This window comes from Labrus mixtus, chromosome 22 (genome assembly GCF_963584025.1).
Source record: "Labrus mixtus chromosome 22, fLabMix1.1, whole genome shotgun sequence".
Taxonomy (NCBI): Eukaryota; Metazoa; Chordata; class Actinopteri; order Labriformes; family Labridae; genus Labrus; species Labrus mixtus.
In genome coordinates, this window is record NC_083633.1 from 20,520,699 (window position 1) to 20,534,479 (window position 13,781).

Sequence of the window (13,781 nt, forward strand, 5' to 3'; positions counted from 1 at the left end):
TCTAGGTTTTCGTAATCACACGTTTATATTTCATTGCCCGCTGGTTAAACTTGATAATCTCACGTTACGTTAGCTTGGGTAAAGTTGGCTAACGTGACGTTTTGTCTCTTTATTCACGTTACGGTTTTGTAAAGTATCAAATCTCATCAGCATTTATGATGAGTTTGTTTTGGGGCTTTTGTGTGAGAGAAAGGAGTGTGGATAGAGGCAGAAATTGTGGGAAGGATCCACAGGTCGGATTCAAACCCGGGCTGCATCTTCTGTACGTTTGGGGGCACGCACTAAACATTAGGCCACCATTCCCCCTGATCTCATCTCGTTCTAGCCTAAAGAAATCATTCTCCATCTGTCTTATATGACATCTAAAGTAAACGCTGACAGACGGACTGAAAGCAGCGCCGCTCGCTCTGAATGCGACACCGTGATGTGTTCAGGTTTATCTGATGCTTTGAGTTTTCAATTTCCTCTTTTTTTATATCATCACAGTGAAGATTTGTATCAGGATATGATCCTCCTCTCCTCCGTCACTTCAACTCAAACCAGAGAGAGAAAGCGAGTTACAGGATCGACATGCCGACATGTTTTCTATCGCAGGTTTTCAGCAAATTTAATGAGGAAGTGTTTTTATCTCAGTCGGAAAAAGATGAAAAACTTCATTCTGAGCCGTGTTTTGAAGCAGGAGATCACATCAGAATCTGCTCCTTTTGTTCAAACACACATTTTGTAATTATTCAGCTGCTGAACATAAAGGTTTTCAAATTGTCACAAACAAAATCCTGAGACCCCATTTTGAGTCCTGCATGATGGTCCAGTGTGGAAATACTTCTAAATTCACAAAGTTTGGAAGGTTTTCTGGATCCCTAAGTCTTCCTCCCTTTCATCCATCCATTCTCTTCCGCATATCCGAGGTCGGGTCAGGGTGGCAAGTCAACCCAGACTTCCCTCTCCCCAGAAACGTTTTCCAGCTCCTCCTGAGGCGTTCCCAGGCCGGACGGGATATATAATCCCTGGCTGTACCCCGGGGTCTCCTCCCAGTTGGGCGTTCCCGTTACACCTCTAAAGGGAGGCGTCCAGGAGGCTTTACTCCGAGCTCCTCCCTGAATGTCTAAGCTCCTCCCCCTCTCTCTACGGCCGAGTCCAGACCGCTTGTATCCGTGATCTTATTCTTTCCGTCACTAACCAAACAGCTGATGACCACAGGTGAGGGTTGGAACCCTTTCAATGCTAACTAAAGGAGCTAATCTCTATTTAACGATTACCTTGCTTTGCTTGTTGAACATATTGAACTCATCGTCGTAGGTGAGTTTTTATAAAATGCTAATTCAAGCAGCAGTGCATTAAAAATAAAGGCTGAAATCAAAGATGGCTGCTAGAGGATGTAGTTTGTGTGATAACGCCCGTGAATAAATTCTAGTGATGTGTAAGAGATTAAAGTCTTTGTAAACCTTTAAAAAACAGATTTCAGAATGTAGCTGAGCTCCTCGTTTCATCCGCAGCCAGAGAGCCTCACGGCTAACGATGCTAACGGAGCCAGCTCTGGTGTTGTGCCATGTTGGAGACCTTCAGTCCTTTCTGTGTCTGCCAGCCGGGATAATGAGCCCAAACAGGCCATTAAGCAGAAACGCATCAGTGACCAAACACTTCATGTACCGCAGGACAACAGAGAGGAGGAGGAGAGGGGAAAAAAAACAAATCCAGCGTGTGAAAGCAGATCAGGATCAGGCCGCTCTGCGCTTCTTCCCGGTTTCTGAACCCCGGAGATCAGGAAAAAAAAAAAAAAAAGACAGTTTACAGAAAAAGAAAAAGTGCCAGAAGCTGAAGCTGCGAGATAACAGGCTTTACATCGGAGCTGTCACAACACATTCAGAGCAGAACATCAGACCAATGTGACGCTAAAACAAACTGACTGATGAGCTCCGAGGATTCAAATCAAACCTTCAAATATTCACAAGACGACCTAGAAACAGTTCAAAGTAATTAAACGGCGTCTGAATTCACATGGGAGTCTAAAAACAAAGATGTGAGGAACAAATGTGATGTACCAGTCTTCATGATATAGTTTGAGGAGCGATGAATACAAATTCAAGAGTGTGTAGGAGCTTTAAAGGCTTCATATTTTTTCATCCTTGAGCACCAGCATGAAACCAAAACAACTCGCGCTGCATTGTTGTGTTAGCATGCTAATGCTAGCGATCTTTATTATGCTCGTATCTTCACACTGCATGTAAATTTACCTGAAATGAGCGTGATCTAGAAACACAGTTAAGCAGTGAGTACAGTATGTTATTCTTCTTTTCTCTAGTCCCTCAATTAAACAACTTTTATACGCGAGGGGAGGAGTCAGCCGGCCGTCCGGGCGATGTAAACAAAGTGAAGATAGGACTCTGAAAACTCTGAAAACATCACAGACAGTGGGACTCGGGTGTTACACCCATTGTAGACAGTCATGACTCACAGAGTTATTTTCAGAGGAGATACTTGATTTATACATTTAAGTGTGAAAAATCACATAGAAAGACTTTAATTTGCAGTTTCTATATTTATTTTATTTCCTTTATCTCAGAACATGTTTCTCCTGAAGACAGACTCATGATGAACAGGCAGAAACCTGGAGCAGAACCAGACTAAATTTTGTTGATGCTACCCTTTTCACTGTCTTAACTAAACACACTCCCCCTCAGCACGCCCACGGGACTAATGAATGAAAACAGGAAGCAGGTTAAAGAAAAGATGCAGCAGGTCTCCGTCCCTCCTCTGTCTTTAATTAGAGTAAACGTGGAGCGATGAGCAGCGGCCCTGTGTTCAGCGCTCACAGCAGCTCCCTCCTTTTCAAACAGAAAACAAAAAAGTCTTCACCGAGGAGTCCGTGGACTCACACAGGCCGACAACAATGGCCGCTTCACCAACCCCCCCCCCCCCCCCCCCCCCCCCCCCTGCCTTTAATGCCAAAACGAGGAGCTGAGACTCCAGCAGAGAGAGGACCGACAGTCAGACGGACGGACCTTTAAAGCAGCATTTACAACATCCTCCACAGGAAACATTCAGCTAATCAATAACTTCTAACTGATCTACATCTACGGCAGCACTCAGACGTTCTGATCGGTTAGCGTCCTGATCACACTGATAATCATTACTCCGGCTGAGTCCTTACATTTTATGAGCAGAGAAAACATTTCCCCCGTGATTATTTATGGAAACTTATTTGTGTAATTAAAACAGGGATGAGTTTGCCTACAATCTTTGATCATTAAAAAAAAAAAGGGCGTCTAGGACTTCTATATTTTCTTGCTGTGGTGTCGATATCGTCTGATTTTTACTAGAATAAACAAAAGTTTACAAATCTGTCGTCCTGACGACCCCATGCAGTCTGCAGGTTTCCTCTTCTTGCAGCCTTATGCTAAGCTAGGCTAAACTTTTGTCTTAAAAAAACCTGTCTTGGAAAGACAGTTTTCATGTGTACGTCTTTGTTATTCTGCTCATCTCCGAGAGAAGTTGGGCTGCATGTCTTTGAGTGTGTGTGTCTGTGTGTGTGTGTGTGTGTGTGTGTGTGTGTGTGTGTGTGTGTGTGTGTGTGTCTGTGTCTGTGTCTGTGTGTGTGTGTGTGTGTGTGTGTGTGTCTGTGTCTGTGTCTGTGTGTGTGTGTGTGTGTGTGTCTGTGTCTGTGTCTGTGTGTGTGTGTCTGTGTCTGTGTCTGTGTGTGTGTGTGTGTGTGTGTGTGTGTGTGTGTGTGTGTCTGTGTCTGTGTCTGTGTGTGTGTGTGTGTGTGTGTGTGTGTCTGTGTCTGTGTCTGTGTGTGTGTGTGTGTGTGTGTCTGTGTCTGTGTCTGTGTGTGTGTGTGTGTGTCTGTGTCTGTGTCTGTGTCTGTGTGTGTGTGTCTGTGTGTGTGTGTGTGTGTCTGTGTCTGTGTCTGTGTCTGTGTCTGTGTGTGTGTGTGTGTTAGTTTTTCAGTGTGTTCTTTGTGTGTCTGTGCGTGTCGGTCTCCAGGCAGCAGTTTGAAGCAGGAAGAATAAACTCAGTGTTTTCCTCTTGTGTGTCTAATTCACTCTGATTAAACTCTGGCTCTCGTGCGAGCGTCGGATCTAATCGGAGGCTCTCTGGGAGCTTCTCTCTCCGTTTGTTAACTCAGCAGACCTCATTGATTATCTCAGATTATTAGAGCACTTTCACATGTGGGATTAACCCCGACACTGATGACACAAACAGCATTCAAAGTGTTGTTTACCCCGCTGAACAATCAGACACGTTTCACAGCGCTGTGAGATTGTGTGGACGTCTCTAACTCTCTGCAGAGAGACGAAAGCTTTTAGTCGGACAGATTTTGTACTTTTGCACCATAAATCTGAGTTACAGCTAACAGTGGTGTTAAGAGGCTTAGTGGAGGATTAAAGATTTTACTCCCTTTACATTACACATGTTTATTGTTTGGGTTCACTCTTTGAACAAAAGAAAGAAAACATCTTTACAATTAATACTAATGATTGACATGTTAACTGTGTTCACTATGAGGTTGTCATGACGCCAGAATTGACCTGTTTGGATACCATGGCAACATAAATATTGGGTTAATTTCTTGTTTTTTTAAATTGCCAAAATTATGCAAGAAAACTTCTGCAGACTGTTGAAACTGTAAGAAAACATTTCCAAATATGTTAAGACGGAGTGCAGGAGTTTACCTTAGTGTTGGCAAGACCAGAGTGCTCCGAGACCAAGACAAGACCAAGACATTTAGGGATCGGGACCAAACAAGACCAAGCCCAAGACATTTAGGCATAGATAGCAAGTAAAGACCAGGACCAAGGTAGGGCAAGACCAAGACAAGACCAAGACCAAGACACAACATCGAGGGCTGTTCTTGAGAGTTGTAATCAGCATAGAAAACATCTTAAAATCGCCGTTATCAAACAAAACCATCGTCGTCGTCATTGTTAAGGTCATAGGTGTTCATGAAGAGCTGGGTCTTTAGTTTTTACTTAAAGGTGCAAAGGGACTTTTTCCTTTATCGATGAATCTGACAGAACGTATTGTGTTACTGACTTGATGAAACATTGAAGAAGAAGAATGGTGTTTTTGTAATTAGCATGTTTAGCTGATATATCCGGTCATTAGAGCTGTCAATCATCTGTCGTGAAGTCTAATGAACTCACACCAAACCTCATTTACAAAACAGAGAATTCTAGCTGCAGTGCTGTGTGTGTTTAAAATGCCGTCAGTGTGGACCAGCTCGGCTTCATTCATAGTCTAATGGACTCCAGGCGTCCCCGTCCTCTCCATGCTGGAGCTGTCAGAGGTCCGTCCTCTCTTTAAGCTCTGCACCCCCCCCCCCCCCCCCTCCTCCCCTTTCCTCGGAGGGAAACAAAACCTGCAGGTTTGCATGATAATGTTGGCAGCTGCCTGAGGGCGACGCCTCCTGACCCCCTCCGATCTGCTCTCATTCACAGGGTCACATCCTCCATTCATCAGCTGTGTGTGTGTGTGTGTGTGTGTGTGTGTGTGTGTGTGTGTGTGTGTGTGTGTGTGTGTGTGTGTGTGTGTGTGTGTGTGTGTGTGTGTGTGTGTGTGTGTGTGTGTGTGTGTGTGTGTGTGTGTGTGTGTGTGTGTGTGTGTGTGTGTGTGTGTGTGTGTGTGTGTGTGTCCTCTCATGAGTAGACTTGATCACAGAACAAAGTTTGCTGAAGCTGAAACTTCACAGAAATCTACTAGACTGGTTCAACTTTCTGCTCCGTGAGTAAAGTGGTCAAAATGTACGCTTCTTCAAAACGATACAATCTGTTTTTTTAACGGTCGATAGTTTGAGAAGGTACAGAAGCTTTAACAGAACTTCAGATCTTTGGGCTTTTTTCAACCTGCGGCTGCAGCGACAGAAAGAGCGAGTAGCGATTTAAGTTTACAGGTCAGCAAAGACGTTTCTCGAGTCCTTTAGGAGGGATGCACCGATGCATCAGTTCAACATCGATATCGACAAATAATGCAGCATGAGCCGATGTCAGTAGCCGTTTATTTGTTGTGCCAGATCAATTAAAAGCTGACATCACGTACACCTACCGACTGACTCAGAGAAGAGGTTTGTTATCGGGCAGACGATGAGGTCACCCGGCTGGACAAAAATTCTAAAAAATGTTTTACATTTTCAGGAGACACTCTTTGACTTTGACTCGAGAAACTCCCGCGATACTCAAAACCATGTGAATGATTCAGTGTTTGCAGGGTTTACAGTTTGGCATTCTCTCGTAGTCACTGCAGCGTCTCCTAGCAACACTGGTTCTCAGCTGTCAATCACCTGTTACCATGGGAGACGGGAGTAAAGATGGAAATACTCAGAACTTTATAAAATCATTAAAATGTCATGAAGTAAAGATCACACTTGAGTAGTATTAGAATAAAAATACATCTTTTAACTAAGTTAAACTTTATATCATTCATTTTATTTCAATGTTATTACTAAAGTGTTTATCTTTAAAGCTCCAGTGCGCCTGTAATGGTTGCGTCTTGACATTAAGTTCTACTTAATTGGAGCTTCTGGTGTGCGGACTCGTGTTTGTATGCTTCTTGACGCTGGTCACTTCTCGTCACTTCTGTCCACTTGTTACTGTCGTTCCTTGTCGGATATCGTAGTCACACACGACTTCCTCCAGACCCCGTCATGACGTTATTGTCAAGATTTGATTCATTAAAAACAAAGAATTATCTAATATTAGATGTGTAGGACTTCTATTTTTCATGCCGTGGTATCAACAAATATCAATATACTTACATTTTTACTTGAATCATATCAAAGTTCATAACCCGGTTGTCGTGGCAACCCTATTCTGATTTTTACGATAAGTAAAACAGCGATGATAATGTCTGTGAAAATCATCTCTTACTGTCAAAAGATTGTTCTTATGTATAACTCTTTACCTGGCCCTGCTGCTTCACCTGCGTGCAGCTCATTTAAACCTGAAAATAAAAGCGGCCGTAGGTAAGAGGAGGACATTAGCATACCGTCCCTGTTGCCCCGTAGGCTCTCCTCTCCGCACCGTGTCTGTGGTCTAATCCTGGATTCAGACAGACATAATGAGCATCCTACCCCAAATGTGTCTCTCCTTTCATCTCTGTTGCCATGGCGACGGCAGAGCTGCGATGAATCGAATGAATTGGTTTGGATTTTTTTTCTTCTCTCTCTCTCTCTCTCTCTCCCTGAGCCGACCCTCCCGGCCCGCCCCCTCGCCCCCTCAGGACCGGGATGTCTGAGAGGAAAAGCCCGATTCCGCGTCACAGAGAGGGTTTCTATTTTTACAACATGTCCGTCCTTCACCTGTGACCCTCTGCTTACTGAACAAAAGGTGTGGTTTATTATGATCTACACTGTGATGGAGCCAGCTTCATCATCATGCGGCTACCATGACAAACATCGATCCACTGCTGAAAATAGACCCCACAATAAGGAATATCAAGATACCAGGATTTTAAACTTTGATGCGATTCTGGTAAAATGTATAGATTATAAATATCTGTTTTGATACCATGACAACAAAATAGAAGCCCTAGACACCCAATATTTTCTTCATTTAAAATTCTACACACTCTGTAAATTGCTCAAATAAGTTGGCAACATTTTAGTACTGGAATTCATCGGAGTTGGCAGGAAGATATAACTTAAAATCATCTGCATAGAAAAGAACATGAATGCTGTGTCCACTCATTTTGGGACCAAAAAGAAGCGTATCAATGGTCAATAGTCTCAGCAGATGTCTGTTCTTCGGTGAGTCTGAATCTTATGTCGAGGTTTCTGTCTGTTAATGGATGTTTTTTTGCCTCATGGTGGTTTAATGACAACAATAACAGTCCGTCCTGGACACTAAACTTCACCCCCATAGAACACTACCCCCATGGCCCCATGGCCATGGCTTCATTATTATCATTGTATTATTATTATTATTATTATTATTATTACTTAGCATCCATATATATATATACATATATACTGTACATTCTATATATTTATTATATTATTATACTAGTCTGTATTATATAACACTTCATTATACTACACTATATTGGTCATACTGCACTATATTATATTATATTATACTACATTATATTATATAACTACACTCTGCATCTTGCTGCTATTTATCACACAGAGTCACTTTAATCACAGTCACTTTATCTTGTCATTCTCTGTAAATACTGTCTCAATTCTCAATTCCCCCCTGCTAACTTCATTCATTCATTCATTCATTTTGTACTTGTATATACCCCTTGTTTTTTATTTTTTATTTTATTTTTTATTTTTTTTTTATTTTTTTATTCCTATTTTTATTTTTATTTTATTTTATTTTTATTTATTCTGTTTAATGTGTATTTTGTATTTTCGAGCTTCTTGTCTGTGCTGCTGTAACACCCGAATTTCCCCTCTGGGGATCAATAAAGTATTATCCTATCCTATCCTATCCTATCCTAATGTTGGCTTTCTGTGAATAATAAAACAAACAGTATGCTCTACAACATCTGCTTTATATTAGTGCCGAGGACATTTTTGTTCCGATTTGGCATTACGTAAAAAAAATCTGATTGAGTTATAGAAATCAAGAAAATAAAGGGACCTAGAATTAGGCCGTGAGGTACACCAAATCTGTAACTTTTTAGTTTTTGACAATAAGGTTGTCAAAATGTTGTGTGCTTTTAGATACCACTTTTTAAAATGATTTTATCTTTATGTAATGATCAATAGGGTAATATTACTGAAGCTTTTGAACAAAGTATAGAACTATTTTATTAAATACTACCCCAAAAAACGAAACCTCAGAGCTATGTGCAGCTTTTTCACAACAAATTAAGCAAACTCATCAGTTCAGTTTACCAGTAAGCTCTACTACTGTCGTGGATCAATGAATCAATCTGTCAGTACCACTGATGTTCTCCCCTCCTCCCCACGTCTCCATGTCTCAGGAGCTGCTCTCTGTTCTCTCCAAATACCAGCACTCGGTAATTAAACCGGAGTGGCGTCTCGACATTTTAAAAGGCCAGCAGAGGAGAGAGTGGGCTTTATGAGGGTGAATCACCCACCTTTACTGAGAGATGTTTTATTATAAACCCCCCCTCACAGGCAGAGGGAGGTTTGTCTGCAGTAGGCCCTGAAAGAAAGATGGAGGCATGTGGTTGAAAGATGAGGAGGTTTGCTGTGTGATGGTTTTACAGTAAGAGGAGGCGTCACTCTGATGAGAAAACAGATAGTGTTATACTGAAGAAAGAGAGCAACAAGCACATTAACCCCAACAGTGGAGTTTTGTTTGGCCCTGAGTTTAATAAGCAAACAAACTGTACTGTATAAAACATGGACGTACTCTGAGTGACATCACCAATTGGTTTCTGAAGCAGACTTTTGAAGCTTGTCAATGGTGGATGCCATATCTGAAAAGCTGGCCCATACAAACTTAAGGTTAACCTAGAAAGAGGTGGAGCAGAGGCGGGGCTTAAGCCTCTTATCTTAGCTCTTAGCTTAACTCTTATCCTTCATAAAAATCAAAACGGATGAGTTATACAAAAATTGACCCCCCACAGTGTGTGCCGATCAAGATATGAGCCTATAGACCTATTTGATTTTTTTGAACCAGGCTGTAAACATGTTAATCTCTGCTGTAAAAACAGGCTTTTTAGAATGGGTGTGTATGTGACTTCCTGTGCTTCTGCAGCCAGCCTCTAGTGGACACTCCAGGAACTGCAGGATTTTGAACTTCATTTTTTAAACATTGGAGGTTGCTGCTTGTCCAATGTCCAATGACTGAATGTGTTTAGGTAGTTATGAGGAAATAAGGGCAGAACATATCCAGCGGCTCAGTGTATTTCCTGGAAAAGCTCCTTACTAAGCTGGTAGTGAATAAAAATCAGATGTAATCCGTGCAGTTTGATAGTTTGTTATTTTACTGAACATCAGGGAAAAACTAAAACTCTGATCTCTCTGATGTAAAGTGAGGATGAATTATTAAAGCATTCTCTCCACTCCCCGGCTGACGTGAGCCCCGCTCTGAGCTGATTTCCTGTTGTTCAGGTGATGCGATGGTATCAGCTGTTGTTTCATTAAACGTGTCGGCAGGAGAGTCGACTCCTCGCCGAGCGTCAGCGCTCTGACAGGATGAAGGTGACAACATGAAATCTGTACCTCGATGTGGAGGAGATAAAAAAATCTGTTTTTGTGTGCAAGTGAAAAGAGAAACATCAGAGGACGAGACGGACGAGTACAAAATCTCCCGATCTCATCCTGATCGTAACATGACGAGCTTTTTCAAAAACATTCTCATTGTTTATTTTTACATATTTATCAACTTCACAAACTTTGACCTTTCAGCAACAGAAAAGGCAGAGCGCTTGGAAAGATAAATGTTTGGTGTTGCGCTTTCTTCTCCAAACCCTCTCCCCTCATTGAAAACGATTTTTTTTAAAAGATGCCGGCGCTCAGAAAAAAAAAAGCGCCAGGTGGACACGGGGTCTTACTTCTCACACTGGCAGAAAAGCTGAGTTTCCATCATGACGGTTACGTTTTGCTGTGATTGGTGTTTTTTTGTGGATCATGATATCAGCGTCAGGATCCCTCCGAGTGGATTAAAGTGTTTCTAATATCAAAAACAGAGAACATAGAGTTAATGTCAGCTCCCGAGTACATCGACATGTAATCCAACACATCGTGACCCACTTCTCTAATCTGACAAAGTGAAACACTTCACATGTGCTGCAGCGAGGCATGCTGGGAGATTTCACTACAAAGTCACCACGAGGATGTTTGGACAGAAAGCTCCTTCTGTGTGTGTGCAGAGGAAAGATGGCAGCAGAAACGTGACACACACCCGTCTGTTTGTGAATATCTCTTCTGTTTTCTCTTTATGGCTCTGACCTCGACCCCGAACACCTTAAACATTTCCAGCGGCATCCAGCGAGCACTTTTCTGTTGAGACGTTTAAAAGACGTTCAAACGATGAGAATTTCCGTTAAATACTTTGAGTTTAACGTCTAAAGGTTCCAGTAAATACACCGAGCCGCTCAGAGGCTCTGGGTAATGCATCCGATCACTTTATTTACAACATAATGAAATCACTTCTATAAGCCTGTTGGGTCATTCAAGACTTCCTGCTGATGTTTCAAATTAAAAGCCCCGCAGGAAGTGATGGGATTATCCCCCCTGCGAGCCACAGGAAGTCTTTTAATTTGAAAACAGTTTGATAGTTTTCTACTCTTATGAGTCATTACAATAATTCATAATCCTGCTGCCGACTCTTTGACGCACCAGGAAGTAAACGACATATTTTCTGTTTGTCACTGTCAGTGAACGCATCGTGTTGTGTTTAATTGCCGTCAGTGAGGGATAAATACATAAAATATTCACGTCATTAAGAATCCACAAAGTTGACTTTTATTTTTATTCTGTGCACGTTTTTCTATATTTCACTCTGTGACGCGTTTCCTGTTGTTTTATGTTATTAACTGTTAATAAGAAGAGGAGGAGGAGGAGGAGGAGGAGGATGGGATAGTATAAGAAAGAGGAGGAAGAATAAGACCAGGTGAAGGAGTAGGATGAGGTGAAGGAGGAGAGTGTTGGGGAGGAGGAAGGGGAGAAAAGAGGAGGACAAGGAGCAAGCAGAAGGAGAGGTTGGGAAGGATGAGGAAGCGAAAAGGAGGACAAGGAGGAAGAATAAAAAAAGGAGGAGAGCAGAGAGGAGGAAGAGGAAGATGAGGAGAAGAACGAGGAGGTGGGATAGGAGAAAGAGGAAAAGGAGGAACAGAAGATGGAGGAAAGAATGAGAGAAAGGAGGCGGACGGAGGGGGAGGAAGAGGATGGAAAAAAAAAGGAGGGAAAGGAGAAAAGGGGAGAAGGAAAGGAGTAGAGGAGGGGGAAGAGGAGGACTGGAGGAGTAAAAGAATGATGAGGAGGATAGGATGAGGGGGAGGAGGAAAAGAGGAGAAATAAGGGTAGAAGGAGAAGGAAGAAAAGGATGGAGCGAAGAGAATGAGGAGGTGACGGAGGAGGAGGAGTGATGTATTTATACGGGGTGTTAATCAGGATTGATGGATTTGACCTTTGAGGCGGCGCGGCCTATTTAAAGGATGTGAATGATTCATGAGTCAAACTGCAGGAGAATAAACGACATCATTCATAATGAATCTGTAAATATCTCCGAGTGTTTCTCAGCCAAACTTTTCTTCAGTTTGTTTTTTTGTTCAGAACTACAAACTGGATTTTTTCATTTTGACACTTGTTGGTTAATCATCTTCATTTAACCACAAGCTCTCTTCAGACTGTCGCGTCAAGAAGCGATATTCACGCCCTTGTGACATTTCGCCTTCAATGTCTTAGAGGCGTCATGGGGGGACGAAGTGACCCCCCCCCTCGTGTCATCTCCTCGCTAAATAAAAAACTACCTGTTTTTATTTTGTGTGTTCTCATCAGAGTTCTGTTTGTCCGTATGTTTCAGAGCGTGTCAGCGTTCCAGGCGTCGGTGAACGAGGACGATCTGATCGTGGTGACCCTGGAGCGCTCCGACCTGCAGGAGAACGTGACGGTGTACGCGGCTCAGATCTCCGGAGAACCTCGACCCGTTCTGATCCAGTTCGTGAACACCAGCGAGGCGGTTGTGTTCAACGCCTCGCTTCACGGTCTGTGCTACACGGTGGGCTTGCTGGTTAAACGGGGTCAGGCCTGGTCCAGACCCGTCAAGACCCTCTCAGTGCTCACCAGTAAGACTCTTTCATTCTTCTTTAATGTCATGTCGGCATTTTTTAGACTCTCAACTTTTCCATGCTGTGTCCTCATTGTGTGCCCTCATTATGTGTTCTTACTGTGTGTCCTTAATGTGTGTCCTCATTGTGTTTCCTTAATGTGTGTCCTCATTGTGTTTCCTTAATGTGTGTCCTCATTGTGTGTCCTCATTGTGGGTCCTTATCGTGTGTCCTTGCTGTGTGTCCTTAATGTGTGCCCTTGCTGTGTGCCCTCATTGTGTATTCTTACTGTGTGTCCTTAATGTGTGTCCTCACTGTGTTTCCTTAATGTGTGTCCTCATTGTGTGTCCTTGCTGTGGGTCCTCATTGTGGGTCCTCATTGTGTGTCCTTGCTGTGGGTCCTCATTGTGGGTCCTTATTGTGTGTCCTTGCTGTGGGTCCTCATTGTGTGTCCTTGCTCTGTGTCCTCATTGTGGGTCCTCGCTGTGGGTCCTCATTGTGGGTCCTTGCTGTGTGTCCTCACTGTGGGCCCTCATTGTGTGTCCTTGCTGTGTGCCCTCATTGTGTGTCCTCAGTGTGTGTCCTCATTGTTTGTCCTTGCTGTTTGTCCTTAATGTGTGTCCTCATTGTGTGTCCTTAATGTGGGTCCTCATTGTGGGTCCTTGCTGTGGGTCCTCATTGTGTGTCTTCATTGTGTGTCCTCATTATGTGTTCTTGCTGTGTGTCCTCATTGTGTGTCCTTGATGCCTTTTCTCACTGTGTGTCCTTAATGTGTGCCCTCATTGTGTGTTCTCACTGTGTGTCCTTGTTGTGTCCTCAGAACCCCTCCCCGTCCGTAGCGCTCACATCGCGGACTTTAAAGATTCTCCAGAGACCGGCGTGGTGTTTCAGATCGACCCTCCGCCCGGGAACGTTTTCAGCAGAGTGAACATCAGCTTCACCGAAGGACACGACCGACGATACATGCTCTATAAAGGTAACAACCGGAATATATACTCTACAGATCAAAACATGTTGTTTTAAAGATGTTCTGATAGTTAATTTAAATATTGTGTGTGTGTGTGTGTGTGTGTGTGTGTGTGTGTGTGTGT

At 43.0% G+C, this 13,781-nt stretch overlaps 1 protein-coding gene across 4 annotated transcripts in view; it reads left to right on the forward strand.

The window, feature by feature from the left end:
* The window catches only part of ptpro (protein tyrosine phosphatase receptor type O), a 35,968-nt gene that overhangs the window by 1,185 nt on the left and 21,002 nt on the right, over positions 1-13,781 (forward strand). For all 4 annotated transcript variants that reach the window (XM_061029234.1, XM_061029235.1, XM_061029237.1 and 1 more), the window contains exons 2-3: positions 12,447-12,708; positions 13,511-13,666. In XM_061029234.1, coding sequence (XP_060885217.1) covers positions 12,447-12,708; positions 13,511-13,666 — 418 coding nt within the window. The remainder of the gene's footprint in view (positions 1-12,446; positions 12,709-13,510; positions 13,667-13,781) is intronic.